Source organism: Pipistrellus hanaki (assembly GCF_964339955.1).
Source record: "Pipistrellus hanaki genome assembly, chromosome: 5".
Lineage (NCBI taxonomy): Eukaryota > Metazoa > Chordata > Mammalia > Chiroptera > Vespertilionidae > Pipistrellus > Pipistrellus hanaki.
In genome coordinates this window covers 21,327,110-21,343,593 of record NC_140507.1, presented here as the reverse complement: position 1 = coordinate 21,343,593, position 16,484 = coordinate 21,327,110, and the positions used below count along the sequence as shown (strand labels likewise).

Sequence of the window (16,484 nt, the reverse complement as noted above, 5' to 3'; positions counted from 1 at the left end):
CCATGTTTCCCTCTCATTGATGTTTCTAACTCTCTATCCTTCTCCCTTCCTCTCTGTTAAAAAAAAAATCAATAATAAAATATATATTTTTTAAAAAGACATTTACCTTTGGCATTACCCTTACCCAGAAGTTTTGAATTCAGGTTATTGACATTAGTACATTATTAAAATGTTTTTTAAGTGTTTTTCCCTTGTGTATAGTATTAACTTTCCAAACAACAAAATCAGGAGTTATTGAGTTTTTAGGTTTATAAAGAGAGCTGTTATGTCTCTTTATCACCAGAAAAATAATACCCATCACGTGTCCCACGCCTCTGTGGAAAATTATCAGAGCAGCACAATTCGGCAGTGTCAGCGGGAGTCTTGGAAGGGAAAAAGGAAGCGCACACTGGCAGCTCTGTGCTCACTCCAGCAGATGGAATGCCTCTCTTCATTTATAACATCATTTTCTTTGACTTTCTGGCTGCATCTGGGATGAAAGGGAACTATTTATAACACAAAGGTTATTTGTGCCATATTATCAAGTTAATAGAGAGAAAGGGCAATGGATATTTTGTTCCTACCCAACCAATAATTTGGAAGAATGTAATTAGCAGATAATGATGGGCTGTAGGAAGAAAAGTGTGTCTGTTATAAATTAGAACTAACTGGGGAAAATAAGCCTCTTTGGCATAAACTGCAAGTAAGAATCATGATGGACCAATGTTTATTATCATAATTTTATATACTATTGCTATCAACTGAGGAATTATACTGAAGAACACGGTATGCTTATTCCTGAAGCCCTCTGGTGCCAAAAGAGATAGACATAATACTTTATGCCACAGATTAAAAAAAAAAAAAGTGTTGACTATAACAGCACACAAGGCAGAGCTGAATAAAAACAAGGTATCTTTCTTTTAAAATTCTTTATTGTTTAAATTATTACGTAAGTCTCCTCCCCCCCCCCCAGCCGTCCCACACCCCCAACACATGCCCTCACCCCCTTACTGTCTGTGTCCATTGGTTATGCTCAGATGGATGCCTACAAATCCTTTGGTTGATCTCTTACCCCCTAATCCCCCACCTTCCCTCATAGGTTGGATAGTCTGATGCTTCTATGACTCTAAAACCAGATATCTTGAATCTCTGACTAAAACTCTAGTTTTCACTTGGATATGCCACTTCTGTACTTTTCAAAGGCTTTACAGGAATATCTAAAATTGGCAACAAAGAGGAGAGGTGCTATTTAGAATTCTACTTAGCCTTTGCATATGGTCAATCTCTGCTGGTAACCAACTTCATTCGGACAGAAGCAGTGCTGAACATAGAAACGTGGCAGGTGCAATTAGTGATCACATAGATTGTAATCACTATGGCCATGGGCTGATAACCAGACACGGGCTGAGGCTGATCCTGGGCAAGGGGTGAGCGTATATTGCTGGGGTTCAGGGTCACTGGTTGAACTCCTGTTTGTCCGATCCCATTTCTGTAGGGTTACTGCAAGGGTGAACATTTAGTGCAGACACTTGAATGACTGAAGTAAACTAATGGTCCGATCATCCAACAAAGTTATCAGAAGGATAAAGAGTACTTGCTGTTCAATGTTGAGATTCCTTGAGATATTCTTTCTTGCCTGAAACTATTCAGATCCATGGAAGTAGTTTTTCAACTTTCTACTGACACTTTCTGTTTATTCTAGTGATAAAAACACATCTTTGTTTATTTACTCTAGTAAGAACTGGAAATACTACTCTGTTCCAATGAGACAGGGAACTTACAAAGAAGGGAGAAAATACACAGCAATACATAGGACACTTGCTTCATATCTGTTGAAGAAATTATCCCATTATTCTGTATGGGAAGAAAGGATTTGAAAGCGAGAATTGAGACATCTAAATGTATGTTCAATGGAATCTTTAAGAACATAGCAGCCTTTGTATTTAAATAAACTAGAAATTTTAGCTGTTTTGAACTGTGAAGTCACTATTTCTATGGGAAAAATAGGGACTAAATTTAGGGTCACCAGGGTTTAAATCCCAGTTTAGATTGAGTTAACATCAACAAATGACTTAATTTCTCTAAGTCTTAGGTTCCTTATTCTTAAAGTATAGATAATAATTGCTACCTGGAATTACTTTTGTAAAAATTGAGTTAGTGTATGTATGTGCCTTTTAAAGAGTAGGCGTTCAGTAAAATGAAGTTAATGTCACTATATAACCAATCCTTTCATCCCTGGAGATCATTTCTTTTTTAAAATCATTTTTTATGTTTTCAATTACAATTGACATATAATATATTCATTTCAGGTGTACACCCCAGTGAATAGACATTATATAACTTACTAAGTGATCATCCTGATAAAATTCATACCCATATGACACTATACATAGTTATTAGAATATTATTGGCTATATTCCCTATATTGTACTTTATATCCCCAATGACTATTCTGTAACAACCAATTTGTATTTCTTAATCCCTTCACCTTTTTCACCCAGTCCCCTATATTGCTCCCATCTGGCAACTGTCAAAATGTTCTCTGTATCTATGAGTCTGTTTCTGTTCTGCTTGTTCTTTTTTAGTTTCAATTGTTGATAGACATGCATTTATTGCCATTTTATTGTTCATATTTATTTATGTTTTCTTCTTCTTAAAGAAGAGCCTTTAACTGTTAAAGTTTAACATTTAATTCTTAAAGAAGACCCTTTAAATGTTAAAGTTTAACATTTCATGTAATACTGGTTTGGTGGTGATGAACTCCTTTAGCTTTTTCTTGTCTGAGAAGCTATGTATATGTCCTTCAATTCTTTTTTTTTTTTTAATACATTTTATTGATTTTTTTTACATAGAGGAAGAGAGAAGGATAGAGAGTTAGATACATCAATGAGAGAGAATCATTGATCATCTGCCTCTTGCACACCCCCTACTGGGGATATGCTCGCAACCAAGGTATATGCCCTTGACCAGAATTGAACTTGGGACCTTTCAATCCACAGACTGACTCTCTAGCTGGGTAGAGTAACCTTGGTTTTCATTGTTTTTTTTAAAAAAAGTATTTTATTGATTTTGGAGAGGAAGGGAGGAGAGAGAGAGAGAGATAGAAACATCAATGATGGCAAGAATCATTGATTGGCTGCCTCCTGCACACCCTCCACAACTTGGGCATGTGCCCTGACCGGAATCCAACCATGATCTGGTTCATAGGCCCATGCTCAACCACTGAGCCATGCTGGCTGGGCGATTCTCACCACTTTTAATATTTCTTACCCATCCCTTCTGACCTGCAAAGTTTTGTTGAGAAATCAGCTGATAGTCTTAGGGAAGCTCCCTTTTCAGTAACTAACTGCTTTTCTTTTGCTGTTTTTAAGATCCTCTCTTTGTCTTTGCATTACCACTGTAGTACTCCTGTAATGTATTTCTCAAGTATCAGTGCTAAGGCAAATTGGACAGAACTGATCAGCCCGCTATTTTGACAGGAAAGGAGTGAAGGTGAAACTATCCCAACAACTCTAGTATAATATGTAAAGGGAAGGAAAAGCATGTACCAAGTCCCTTCAAATATTCTACAGCATACTCCAGTTCTTCAAGATAAAGTCCTTTACTGGCGAAATGAAAAGTTACAATCAAAGGAGTTCAAAAAATTCTCCAATAAAGGGTTATATCTAGAATAACAAGGTAAATGTATCAGGGATTGTGGTTGGTGACCATCAGTCCAGGTTTTTCCCAGACTGTCCTGATGTTACCCCTAAAAGTCCCTCATGCAGGCAAACAGAGATGGTTAGTCACCTTAAACTTAGGGCACAGGTTATGTCCACAGTCATAGAACAGCAGCACTAGAAGGGACCACAGAAACCACCCCGTCCAACCTCTTGGTTTAACAGACAGAAAGTCCTATAGCAGGTATGGGACAGAGCTAACTCCAAGGAGTGTTTCAGTGACACGTGAACTCCACTGTTCTCATTCCAGATTTGTGAATGTCATTACAGGAGAAAAAATTCTGCAGTGGTGAAGGGCTAGACTTTGACCCCAGACTTCTTAGACTTCTATCCTGCATCTGACCTCTTTAAGCTCCAGTACTCTTGACTGAAAATTGATATTTTTAGCATTAAACCAGACAATGCAAATAATGTATTGGGCTGAGTGCCTCGCATATAAAAAACACTAAATAGCTTTTATTATTTGTGGGAGTTTTCATCTATTTCTCTTCTTTCTATTATTATTATTATTATTATTATTATTATTATTATTATTACCTACAGCAAGAGAGACACCACCAAGGATAATAAGAAGCTTTCTTGGATTGTCACTAAAACCATGTGGACTTTAAGTACACCAAAGGACAGTGTTTCACATTTGGAAATTACTTAAAATAAGTTATTGTGAACTGTGTCATGCTAATCTGAACAATTTACAGACACTTTTAGAAAACATGCTTCTTTGACTACGACAGGGACACTCAAATTGCTTTAGTGATTCAGCATCAAGTTATTCCATCTGGTTCTTCTAAAAGGCTCCTTTCAAAATGCTGGATCTTTATCACCGTTCTATGGGTCCTGAGCCATTTTCTATAGAAGCCGATTTATTAACAATTTCTATAGAAGCACTCACCAAGAGATGGGCATCCTAAAATGAATATATTTGAAAGGACTTCAAATCTAGTAACACAACAACAGGGTTTCCAGAGGAGAATTTTGATTCAGAAATAATCCTTCGTGTAGTTAGCATTCAGAATGTTTGGCCTACTTTGGGATATAAGAAAATAAAATGCACATTTTCTCTTTCTTTGATTCCTTTTTTGTTGTTCAGTAATGTAATCTGTGAAAATGCCAGCCCATACCCAGGAATGTAGAAAATGATGGATTCCACAGAATTTGAGAAAACCAGGACAGGTGCCCCTGTGGGTCACCAGCATCCTTTCTTGGGTGAGCAGTAGATGGGGTGTGCCAATTAATGACAGTTTCTGATGAGCGGGAAGATGGGAGATGAGGGAGTGTGTAACTGGGAATGGAAGAAGTGTTGGGGAAGTAACTTCAGCTAAGGAGTTGAGGGAAGGTCTCTTAGAGCTGGAGAAATGTGAGCTGAGTGATGAAGACTCCAGAGATGGGTCCATTATTCTACAATATGTCATCTGTTCACCACCCCAAGCCTAGTCTCCTTCCATCACCATTTATCCCTCTTTACCCTCTTCAACCCCCACCTCCTCCTCCCCCCCCCACACACACACCTTCCTCTGGCAATCACTATATAAACAAAGTGGAGACAGACTCATGGATACAGAGAACAGACTGACAGCTGTAGGGGGTGAGGGTTGGGGGCTGGGTGAGAAGGGTGAAAGGATTAAGACAAAAAAGAGTCATAGAAACAATATGATTTTTTAAAAATATATTTTATTGATTTTTTTATACAGAGGAAGACAGAGGGATAGAGAGTTAGAAACATCGATGAGAAAGAATCATTGATCAGCTGCCTCTTACACACCCCCTACTGGACTGGGGATGTGCCCGCAACCAAGGTACATGCCCTTGACTGGAATCAAACCCGGGACCTTTCAGTCCTCAGGCCGACGCTCTATCCACTGAGCCAAACCGGTTTCGGCAGACAATATGATTTTTTTTTAATTATTATTTTTTAATTTTGGCTATTTGGCAAGACTTTTTACTTTTCACTTCCCACTTTTCTCCACTGGGGGGCTCCAGAGATTGTCATAAGTATCTAGCCTGGTTAGTCTCCCCAGCAATTTCTCTGTGATGGTCTCCTTTAGAGTTCCTCCAAAAGCTACGTTTAAGATAGGGAAAACTGACGAGAGTATGAGCACCCAAATAGATAAAAGCTTAAACACAATCAGCTCTTGGAAACAAGTCTGCCTTTGATAGAGTGTTTAAGGTACAGTAATAAGAATCACTATTTCTCCATAAAACCTAAGGGATGCCAAGCCTTTACCTGGCTAAATTCACTAGGACTGATGAATAGTTTTTATTTTAAGTGAAAGTGATTGTACAAGCAGCAGAAAGATTTATAGGACAAAGCTGAAAATGACTAGGGCAGACCCTGGAAACCTGCTAATTAGTGACAACCTTAACCGCTGACAGCTTCTGAGTGTTTACCCTGTGCTGCCTAACACCACGCTTCATGCATTATTATTTCCATCATCTCATTCAGTCCTCCATCAATCACAGCTGGTAGGAATGACCATGGTCCCCTCTACCGAAGCTGGAAAACTGAAACTGCTCTGGGCCTCAGAGAGACCTGGCCAACATCTCAGAGGCATTCGGTGGTGGAGCTGGCATTTGCACAAAGACGTCTGACTGCAAAGCCCTCTGTGCTATCCAGGACACTAAAACAGAGACTTCCAGAGACTTCCATTCTGGCCTCAGCCCACGTTCTTGCCATTTCGGTTTTCTCAGTGGTAACACGGACATCACTGTTTCCTGAGGGGAGCTGGGAGGTAACACAGGTACAACAGCTTTGCAGAGCTTCCCCGGGGCCACAGAGGTAGTAATCGAAGTGTTTTCTAAGCTGCCAGATGTTCAAAGTGTTCTCAGCTAAGTGGCTGATGTTTGCTTAAACAGAACACCCTGTCCCCAAAATGAATCCCTTAAACATTCTTTCTTTTTTTTTTTTTTTTCCTGAACTTGGTTGCCCTCTCTTGCAACTTGACCCAAATCCCACATTAAATGTTGATTTCTACCACCTGATCCTCCCTCAGACAAGGGTTGGCAACATAAGGTAAATTTCTACTGAGCTCTGCCACGAACTCACTGTGTGGCTTTGGGCAAATGCCTCTCTCAGAACCCCAAATGCAAAATGAAAGAGTGGGTTCATTGAAGTTCAAGGTTACTCCTAGGGTAAAGTATTGAGGCAGAATGTTGCCCAGGGCTGAGGAAAAGGGCCAGGTCATAGCATAACAGGAGGATTACTCTGCAATATTTAAGGAGTAAAATACGGGGCTCTTGACCCTCAGGTGGTCTCTGATATTTGGGGTGCAGCAGACACCGTTCTAGGAGCTGGTCCTGAACACGTGAACAAAGCCCGCCTGGCTCCCGCCCCCCCCCCCCCCCCCCCCCCCCCCCCGTGGAACTAGACTTAAAAAAACTCCGGACCACAGACGCATCTTGTCCGGCACACCCACCGTTTCTAACATTTGTTCTACTCTCCAATGCTTCAATATAATGGGAGATTTCACACAGACCGTCCCATTTCCAGCTACTCTTAAAATAGGAATATTTGGCAACGCTGAGCTGGCATTTCATTGGCATGCCCACCCCACCCTTCAGCCGTCTCAGTAAGCAATCCAGGCCTGGTCCTCCTGGCTCAGCTGTGTGACTCGGGATAGAGGGAAAACCGTTAGAAGTTATTTCGATCGTGTTGATTTGTGCAAAGGGGGGTGCGCAGGGTGTTGCCGTGGGACACAACGTAAGCGCAAGGGGAAAACGGGAGCCCGGAGACCTGGGTCCACACAAGATCCTCCCCATTAATCATTAGGCTGTACTGAGCAAGCCGTTTCCTTCTCTGTGCCTCAGTTTCCCCAGCAGTAAGCCGAGGAAGACTGCTAGATCATAACTGTTTAGAGATCCTTCTGGCCGGGACCTATACAATTCTCAGTCCTGTCCCAGACCCCCACCCCCACCCCCACCCGCACCCCCAATACCCCCAGGAAGTCTGAAAGGGAATCTTGCCTTTCTACATCTCGCATCTGCAGGCTCATACCCGCCACCCCCTGTATCCACCCACCCGCTAGGGCATCGCCCAGGTATCTTGGACCGGAAGGGGTCACTTCAGGGGAATGGGCCCTGGTCCGGGAAGTTGGGGCGCGCTCTGCATCCCGGTGGCTGTGGACGTTGCCAGGCGCCAGGGGATCCCCGCCGCCAGCTCCCAGCCCCTCCCAGCCCCGCCCGCAGCAATTCCCCCCTCCCTCCCCCCCCCCCCCCGCCCCCGCCCGGACCCCAGGCGGCTGCTTTCCGTTCCTGGGAAGGGCTCTGATACGGTGCGTCCCCTGGCTAGCTGCTCCCTGCTCCCTGCTCCCTCCATACCCCACTTTCCAACCCGCGCCCCACACCCGGGCCAGCCCGGGGCAGCCCCCCCTCCCCGGGGAACTGCGCACCGGGCGGCGCTCGGACCCCTCGGCAGCCAGCAGGTGCCATGCTCCCGCCCAGCCCGGCTCTTCGCCCGCTCTCTCCACGTTTCTGGGAGTTCCCCTTACCCCTGCTCCCCGGTGGCAGCACCAGTCCCAGCTTCTTGGGAGGCGAGAAGGGAGAAGCCAGATCTAGGTGAGTGGTGACCTCGATTTTCCTTTTCTTTTTACTGAACTTGCATACTAAGGGCACTGGTGGGGAGCTCGGAAGTTAAAAGGGAAGAGAAAGAAGACAAAGGCAGGCGGTCCAGGCAACCCACCACAACCGGATAGGGCTGGGACTGGTCCTAGCTCCCTGGCTATGCTGTACCCCACCTGGTCCCCCAGCCTCCCCCTGCCTGGGATCCAGACACACACAGACTTCAGCGAGTATTTGTTGGGTGGAGACAAGGGCTGGAAGTATTTCTGCTTGTTTCTCTCACTCAGCTTCCAATCAAGCAGAAACTGCCTTTGGTGGTTGACTTCATCTCCACAAGGATTCCTCCGTCCTGAGCGGAAGGATTTGAACACAGACCATTAAAAAGGTGGTGTGTTCCCAACAAGCACAAGTCAGGGCTGCGGGGATCAGCATGCCGAGATGGCAGGGGTATAAAGGTATATGAGCATCAGAGGCAAACATATACCTACTTTAGGATGTCATTTAGGCGATTTCTTTAAAATACATGTCACATTGTAAAATCATAGAAAGTGGACTGTAAACTGTGTCCCCGATTCTTGATTGTGGCTGTCTGGGCGGGGTGAGAGGGGAATGAGTTTGGCCTGAGGATGAGGGTGGAGATAATGTTTTACCTAGAATTCTGAATACATACAAATGACGAAGCAAAGATGATGAAACAGAAACTATATAACGCAGGGCAACGTTAACTTGAGGTGTGTTTTTTTTTTTTTTTTTTTTTTTTAATGGTATTTTCTTTCTTCCCTCTGGTTCTACATCATTCCCAGTTTAAGAAGTTCTGTTTTTCAAATGCAAACGCAATCCGGTCTGCCTATGCGATGCCTTTGCCATGAGGCGTACAGTTGTGTCAGACGTTGCAACTTTCTTGCATTGCAACTTAGGTTCTTCAATTCCTGAAGATGAATGACACCTCTGCACCGAGGGAGCCCTTACAAAAGCTCACCTACTGACAGCCCCCAAAATATAGGCCCCAGGTCAGATGTTGGCAGCAGAGAAGGAGTCTGCAGTTAATCGTCTGATGACAGGTCACGGTAGAAGCTCAAGTGTTCTGTGTTCTTATAAACCACACTGTTCTCTTTCTCATTTCCTATGTGGAGGAGGCTCACTTCCATGGGTGGTGACTGCCCTCTTGACATCTTGAAATGAAACTTATCTGATGCTGCAGACTTAGTACCAGGAGGTGAGGAGGGTGTTAGGTTTGGCAGAAGGGAGTCTCACAGCTCTTCTGGGCCCTACTTCAGCAGAATGGGTGGGGGTGGGGGAATGCGCCCCTATTTTCCTAGCAGAGAAAGGTTGATTTCTCTCTGGATGTGAGGGAAAGTTGCCTAATGTGATTATCCACATGGGGAGAAGAAGAGAAAGACAATTCTAAATTGGATGGGGTATTTGAAGTGCAATGGAGAAACCTCCACCTCATCATTCCACCCGCCTTTCCCTGCCCTGCTTACATAGCTTCTTCCTGCTAAGAAATCACTGTGTCTTTGGTGAACAAAACTGTCTGCACATCACAAGGAACTTCTGAAATGTGGCAGGTTGCGGTACTACTCCTCTCTCCTTTGCTTTCCGATTTGACAACTTGCAAGGTCAATGCTTGGTTGCAGAAGATAGGCTACTTGAGAGAGGCCCGGGGTGTGAAGAAAGCATGTGAGAATGACAGGGTGGGGATGTGGTGGGAAAACTTGAGGCTTCACATAAAAATAAGAGAGTGTAGCCGTGTCCCCCAACCCCCGCTGTGTTAACAATCGCAATTCCTTAAAACCCATGTTCTCTTTAGGATCAATCTTCTCAAATGTCATCTGTGGTTCAGCCCTGACACTAGTCCCCACTTATTCTGGACTTGAAATGCAATAGTAGAATGCACAGGGCACCCCCATCGCTTCTTCCTAGCCCACAAGAAAACACTAGGGCTTCTTCCTATTCCCTTTTCCTAGGGAATTAATGGCCCTTTGTTTTCTTCAGCCTGGAGACACAGCTGAGTTCTTTCTATCCCCCGGGCTTCCTCCAGCCACCTGTTACCACCTGCCCCTCCAGCCCCTCTCCCACGCCATTCAGTGGGTTGCCTCCTAATTGCCGATTCTTTCATTGCTCTTTGTTTATAGATTCTTTTTTAAAGTTCAGAAGACACTTTGCCAGCAGTTGGCTTTTGGAATGAAAAGTAGAATTTCTTTAATGAGTCTGCCTTCCAAATAGGGCTTTACTTTACATTTTCCTAACAGGAAACTAAGCCTTTCTTCTAGGCTTGTTTGGGGGCTTCTCAAGTTCTTTTTCAACAACATCCTTAGGGCAGGTTCCCTTGGGACACCTTCCTCAATGATGTCCCTAGTTTGTATCTCCTTCATCAGAAAAAGTCCAGGAGGAGATCAGTCTGCAAGAGTCAAATTAAATGAATGCATAACTATATGGAACAACACACCTATGTTGTTCTCTCTTTCCCTCTCTAAAATTCAATTTCAAAAGATCATACATGATAAGGAAATACTGCTACTATTAAAAATATCTGTAGCTAGGAATTGTTCTTTGCACGGGCCATTTGTGTCCCACACTTGTGAGTAGCTCAGGCCGTTTGGCTAAAAATGAATGTTTCAATAATTTGTATAAAATCACTAGCATCCCCCATTTATGGTGGATCTGAAGGACTGGCTCCTGGACCCATGTTTCCACGTGGCAGCACTCTCTTAGATGTGAGGGCAGTGACTTTTCAGTGGAGCCTGGATTCTCCAGGTTGCCAGTGTTCCCAGCAGTCACGTGCCCTCTGCCTGGTCTGCTTAGCTCCTTTGCATTCCTGCCTGGCTCCAGGAGGCATCTGAGCCTGTGATTCCTTAGGAAGGCACTGTGGTTTCCCCCATTTTACAGGTGAGGTGTGATGTCCCCGGCCCAGAGCCATTCTCAGTGTCACTTTTAGAACCATAACTCTGGATGCTGCCTCTTTTTACCAATCTCAGGGAAAGTAAAATTCTTTTTTTCCGCACCTTAGGATATGTTTATTGATTTGAGAGAGAGAGGAAGACAGAGAGAGAAACATCTATATGAGATAAAAACATCCATCGGTTGCCTCCTGTACACACCTTGACTGGGATGGGAACCTGCAACCTAGGTACATTGCCCTAACTAGGAATCGAGCCCATGAACTTGGTATACAGGTCCATGCTCCAAACAACCGAGTCACCTGGTCAGGGCAGGAAAGTAAAATTCTTTACGATTGGATTTAGAAATGAAACAACAACAACAAAAAAAACAAACCATAAGTATATCTGTTTCCCAGGGCTTTATAGCTCTCACATACATGACTTAATTTGAGCGTTAGAGTAGCTAACAATTACTGAGCAGGTATGCAGTGAAAATACTTCATATATTATCTCATTAAACGTTTAATCTCCATGGCAGTAAGGACCATGATCAAGTTCAGGGAAGGGAAAAAAGAAACATATTTAGCAAAATTTAGCAACTTCCTGGGGTGGGAAAGCCCAAACTCAGCCCTTGCTCCTTTTATATTGTAGTGCCTCCCAGGGTCAGAGAAAAGAGAGAGGGGATGTATTATTTACAATTAAAAAAGAAATTAAAGGTGTTGATCACACATCAAAAAATGTTTACGTTAACATGTTTTCTCAAACATATGGAGCGTCACAATAAAATACTATTTTTATTTCGTAGTTGTTAAAGTACTGCTGACCTCATTTTAAACTTGTCTTCATACTTCAAACGTTTTTTCGCTTTGCTCCTTCTTTGTAAGTCTAGATCCACTAACTAATGAGGCTGTGAAGTGGCTTCTCCCAGATGCTCAATGTTCTCAGTTATTGCTGAAATTATTTTCAAGTACGAAAAATTTTACGGAATGGTACAAATGAATACTTTAGCCACCGTCTGCACTCAGGGTACTAGAATGTGCCATTTGTACAGTGTTACAGGGCCATGATTTCTTGTTCTCTCCTTGATATCTAGCTAAGGCATCATACCTCTTCTGAGTGAGGATGGATGTTTCTGCCGGGATTATGTAACCGGAGGATCCAGGTCTGAGCAGACAACCATGGGAGCCAATACATCAAGCAAACCCCCGGTTTTTGATGAAAATGAGGATGGTAAGCAATGGGTGCTACTGGTGCATAATGGGTACAATTTTGCACAATTCAAAATAAGCACTTATTTCCTTAGGTGTATTTTAATGTACTGCAAGGGTAAGCTGGAGAACCTTTATGCTCACAGATTTTACCACCCACTTTCCATGGCACTTCCGGCAACTGTATGAATCATGACTGCACCAACATCCTATGTCCAAAGGGGGCTATTGGGCACTTGGTCAGTAGAAGACCTTGAAGTGAAATGGTTTGTTTGTTCTCTATGCTGTTCCTTTGACATTTGAGGTTACTACTACCCACTCCTAGTTATTATAGAACATTTCTTATATTATCAAATTACATGTGAACGATAATGCATACTCATAGTACAGAATGACATTGTTATTAAGTAGGTGTTCCCTAGCCTCTAACTGCCAAAATCCAGAGTCCTAGACAGATTCCACAATGCTAGGTCACAGGAAAAAGAATCGGTGTAGAACTTTCAAGACCAGGCTCAGCAAGTAAAGAAGTAAAAGCATGGACCCTGATTCTCCCGTCACCCCACCATGAGGCGTGCTGAAACCAGGCATGGGCCTGATAATTCTTCCTTCTCATAGTGGGAGTCAGAGCAGCCTCGTCAGTGCATGCAGGGTAGCGCTGTTTATGTGTTGTCTGGGAAAAAGAAGTTCCTAGCTAGTAAGTTGTCCGGGCTTCCCATAGGGAGCCCCCAGAGTCATTTCCAGGAAGTTCTGCTAATGGACTTTAAAGGAAAAGAACTAAAATTCAGGAGATCTGAGCACCAGCTCTATTACAAGCTACCTGTGAAGCTTGAGAATTATTCCCTTTTCAATTTCTTCATCAATTAAGTGAAAGATAGGCTGATCTTGAAGGTCTTTTTTAACTCAAAAAGTTTACCATTTTGAAATACTCAAACCAATTTGCAAACTTGATGATGTAATGTCACAATCATCTAGGAAAGTTGTGTTAAAATGGCCATCTGATTGCTGGAACAGAAACTGAATACTAGTGGCTTAGACAAGACGGACATGTTTTCTTTATTACGTAACACTCTAGGCATAAGTAATAGGTGATGTGTGGCTCTAGAAGGTTAGGGATGGTGACTCTGAAAAGCTGATTTCTCTCCTTCTCTTTCTACCCCTAGAGTCTTACTCTCCCCCTGGTGCCTCTGGATGGCTCACCACCTCTTCCAAATGCCAGCAATGGAAGGGGGAGAGGGGACTGTGCACACTGTTTTGAAGCACATGATCTGGCTGTAGCTGGTCACTTTCATTCACATGCACATACCTAGTTACAAGAAACATGGGAATTTATTTATCTTGTATGGCCATGAACCTGCTCAAAATAAGGTGTTTTGTTTAGTTTCCTGGGAAGAATTAGCACTTTGCCATGGTTGTGGGGCATAGCAGAAGCCTGCTACAATCTTAGTTTTTGAGACTTTGGATTGACCCTTTTAAAAACAAAATATCTAACTGATCAGTTTTTCTTTGATTCCAGCTATTCACTATTAATTTAGAGGCACAAAATATTGTATAGGAACTCTGAAATTATAGAGTTAGAAATGGTCTTAAGAAATTTTTTCCACTCTTAATTTCTGTTGCCTTGCTTTGCTTTATCAATCGGGGATGGGACCCGCAACCTAGGTACATGCCCTAACCAGAAATTGAGCCCATGAACTTGGTGTACAGGACAACACTCCAACCGAGTCACCTGGTCAGGGCTGGCAAAGATCTAAAGACCAGTGATGGTACTTGATTTTTCCACCTCTAAAATGGGAAGACAAGTTGGCTTGGATCTTATTCATTTGGTTCACTATCTACCCAATGGATTCAGAGCTAACATTGGTCATGGGGCTGGTCCTCAGAGAGAAATTTATGAAAGAGAGGTCAGCTTCATACTTGTAAGATGCTAAGGATATGTGTCATAGCAAGGTATTAGAATAGCATCAGAAAGAGCAAACCTAGAAATGACTAAATACTTTTTAATTCAGCTATCCATTCTTCTCATGGGGTGCCCAAGAAAGTTCCAGAGCCAAGGAAGTGTGGCCAATGGGAAATGAGGCACCACTTCATAAATACCTGCAAAAAACACTCTGGAAGAGTTAGGGTTTGGTTAGAGTCAGGTTTAAGGAGCAAGCAGTTCTTTCTCAAAACCCTCTAGGTTACCACTTTTTTGTTGTCCATCCTCCCCCAGCCAAAGAGATGATTCCACTGTAGCACCCATAAAGAGAAGAGCTGAGTAGAGCAGTCTATCTGTGCTTCCCAGGGGACAAGTTCTGAGCCCACTTACATACACGGCTGCAAGGCAGAACCGTAAGGACAACTCCACCTACTATGAGCCTGTCACTCGTTTAGGATGAGGAATAGAATCGAAAACAAGATGGCCACGCCCTGCCTTTGTGGAACTCATGTTCTACTGGTGGAAGGCAAACAACAGACAGGTAAAAAATCCAGATAACTTCAGAGAATGGTAGAGTAACTCCAAGGAAATAAGTCAGAGTGATCTTATGAAGAGTGACGGGGTGATGGTGGAGACCGTGATAGATAGGGTATGGCTGGGTGTGGCCTGAGAAGGTGACATTCGAATTGGAAAAGGTGAAAAGGAACCACTCATGCGATGGCATGAGAAGAATAGTTCAAGCCCAGGTAAAAAGCAAATCCAAAGTCCCATCAATGAAAAAGTTGGGATTAAATAGTTGGCTACCTGATGGCCATGAGTTTGCAAATATAAAACTAATTTTTAAATCAATACATCTTATAGAGTTGATTTGGCTCCTTTTATAGCTCTGGATTGAGCACAGAGTAAATTTTATTTGATTGCTTTGAAGCTTCTGACCAAGAAACAAAAACAATAAAGAAAAAAGTACAAATCAATTAACATTAATGCTTATATTATTTTGATGCCCATTTTTTTAATGTAAATAATCAAATCAGGCCAGAATCCAGAGCACCAAATGAGCCAATTTAATTATTTTAAAAATATTGCTGAAGAGAATACTAATATGTGATGATGAAAAATTGTTTACTATTCCCAACATTGGTTTGAAGAAAATTCAAACCAATTTCCCCTGGTAATATTTCAAGATTTATTTCTCATGGAAAATGTTTTGCTTCACATGGAAGGTAATTAAGGAATAAGATAAGATGTTATTGGATGTCCCTTGAGATAAGCTGTTCTCGCTAGAACTCATCCAGACACTTTGTATTTCGTGTTGTTCCATCTGATAGTGATACTAAAAGAATTTTTCTCTTTGCTACTTATGTAGATCTTCATTTAATGAAAATAAAGTGTAAGCTTTACAGTACTGTTGGACATAGTAAGGTTTGCTTATTTGGTTAATGTTAAGTCAATTTTTACAAAGTAGATCTCAAATTATACTATTGTTTTGTTCTGTGGCTCTCACTTTTCTATTTTAGCACAAACCTAAGTCCTAAATTACTTTTTTAAAATTATGGTAAAATACATATCACACAATGTACCATTTTAACTATTTTTAAGTGCACAGTTCAGTGGCATTGAGTATATTCCCATTTGGGGGCAACCATCACCACCATCTAGAACTTTTTCACCTTTCCAAACTAAAACTGTCCCCACTGAACAATAACACCCCATTCCCTCTTTTCCCCAAACCCTGGCAACCACCATTCAACTTCCTGTCCCTATGAATTTGACTATTCTAGGTCCCTCATAATATTTTTCTGGCTTATTTCACTTATTCAATGTTTTCAAGGTTTATTCATGTTGTAGCATGTATCAGAATTTAATTATTTTTTAAAGCTGAATAATATTCCGTTGTGTGTATATACAACATTTTGTTTATTCTTTCATCCATTCGTAGACATTTGATGGTTCCCATCTTTTGACTGGTGTGAATTTGTCTGCTACAATATGATGAACAAATACTTGTTTGTGTCCCTATTCTCAATTATTTTAGTTATATGTACTTAGAAGTGAAATATTTGGATCTTATGGTAATTCTTTAATTTTTTGAGGAACTACTGGACAATCTTCCACCTAATTATGTTTAGTATTTTAGTAATGGGCTGATTGGCTATAATGGGCTAAAAGCATGGGCTCTGGTATTGGACAGATATGTGCAGGTTCAAATCTCATCTGTGCCACAGAC

General features: G+C 42.2%; 1 protein-coding gene across 3 annotated transcripts in view; it reads left to right on the top strand.

Moving 5' to 3' along the window:
- The first annotated feature begins 7,943 nt into the window (after window positions 1-7,943).
- Window positions 7,944-16,484, top strand: part of STK32A (serine/threonine kinase 32A) — an 86,050-nt gene continuing 77,509 nt past the window's right edge. For 2 of the 3 annotated variants that reach the window (XR_014794972.1, XM_084883173.1), the window contains exons 1-2: window positions 7,979-8,249; window positions 12,228-12,364. Coding sequence is in view for 2 of the 3 variants with exons in the window: in XM_084883173.1 (XP_084739299.1) it covers window positions 12,313-12,364 (52 nt within the window). In the remaining variant the exon portion in view is untranslated. Of the gene's footprint in view, window positions 8,250-12,227; window positions 12,365-16,484 lie in introns of all 3 variants that reach the window. The other variant, XM_084883172.1, reaches the window with a different exon arrangement.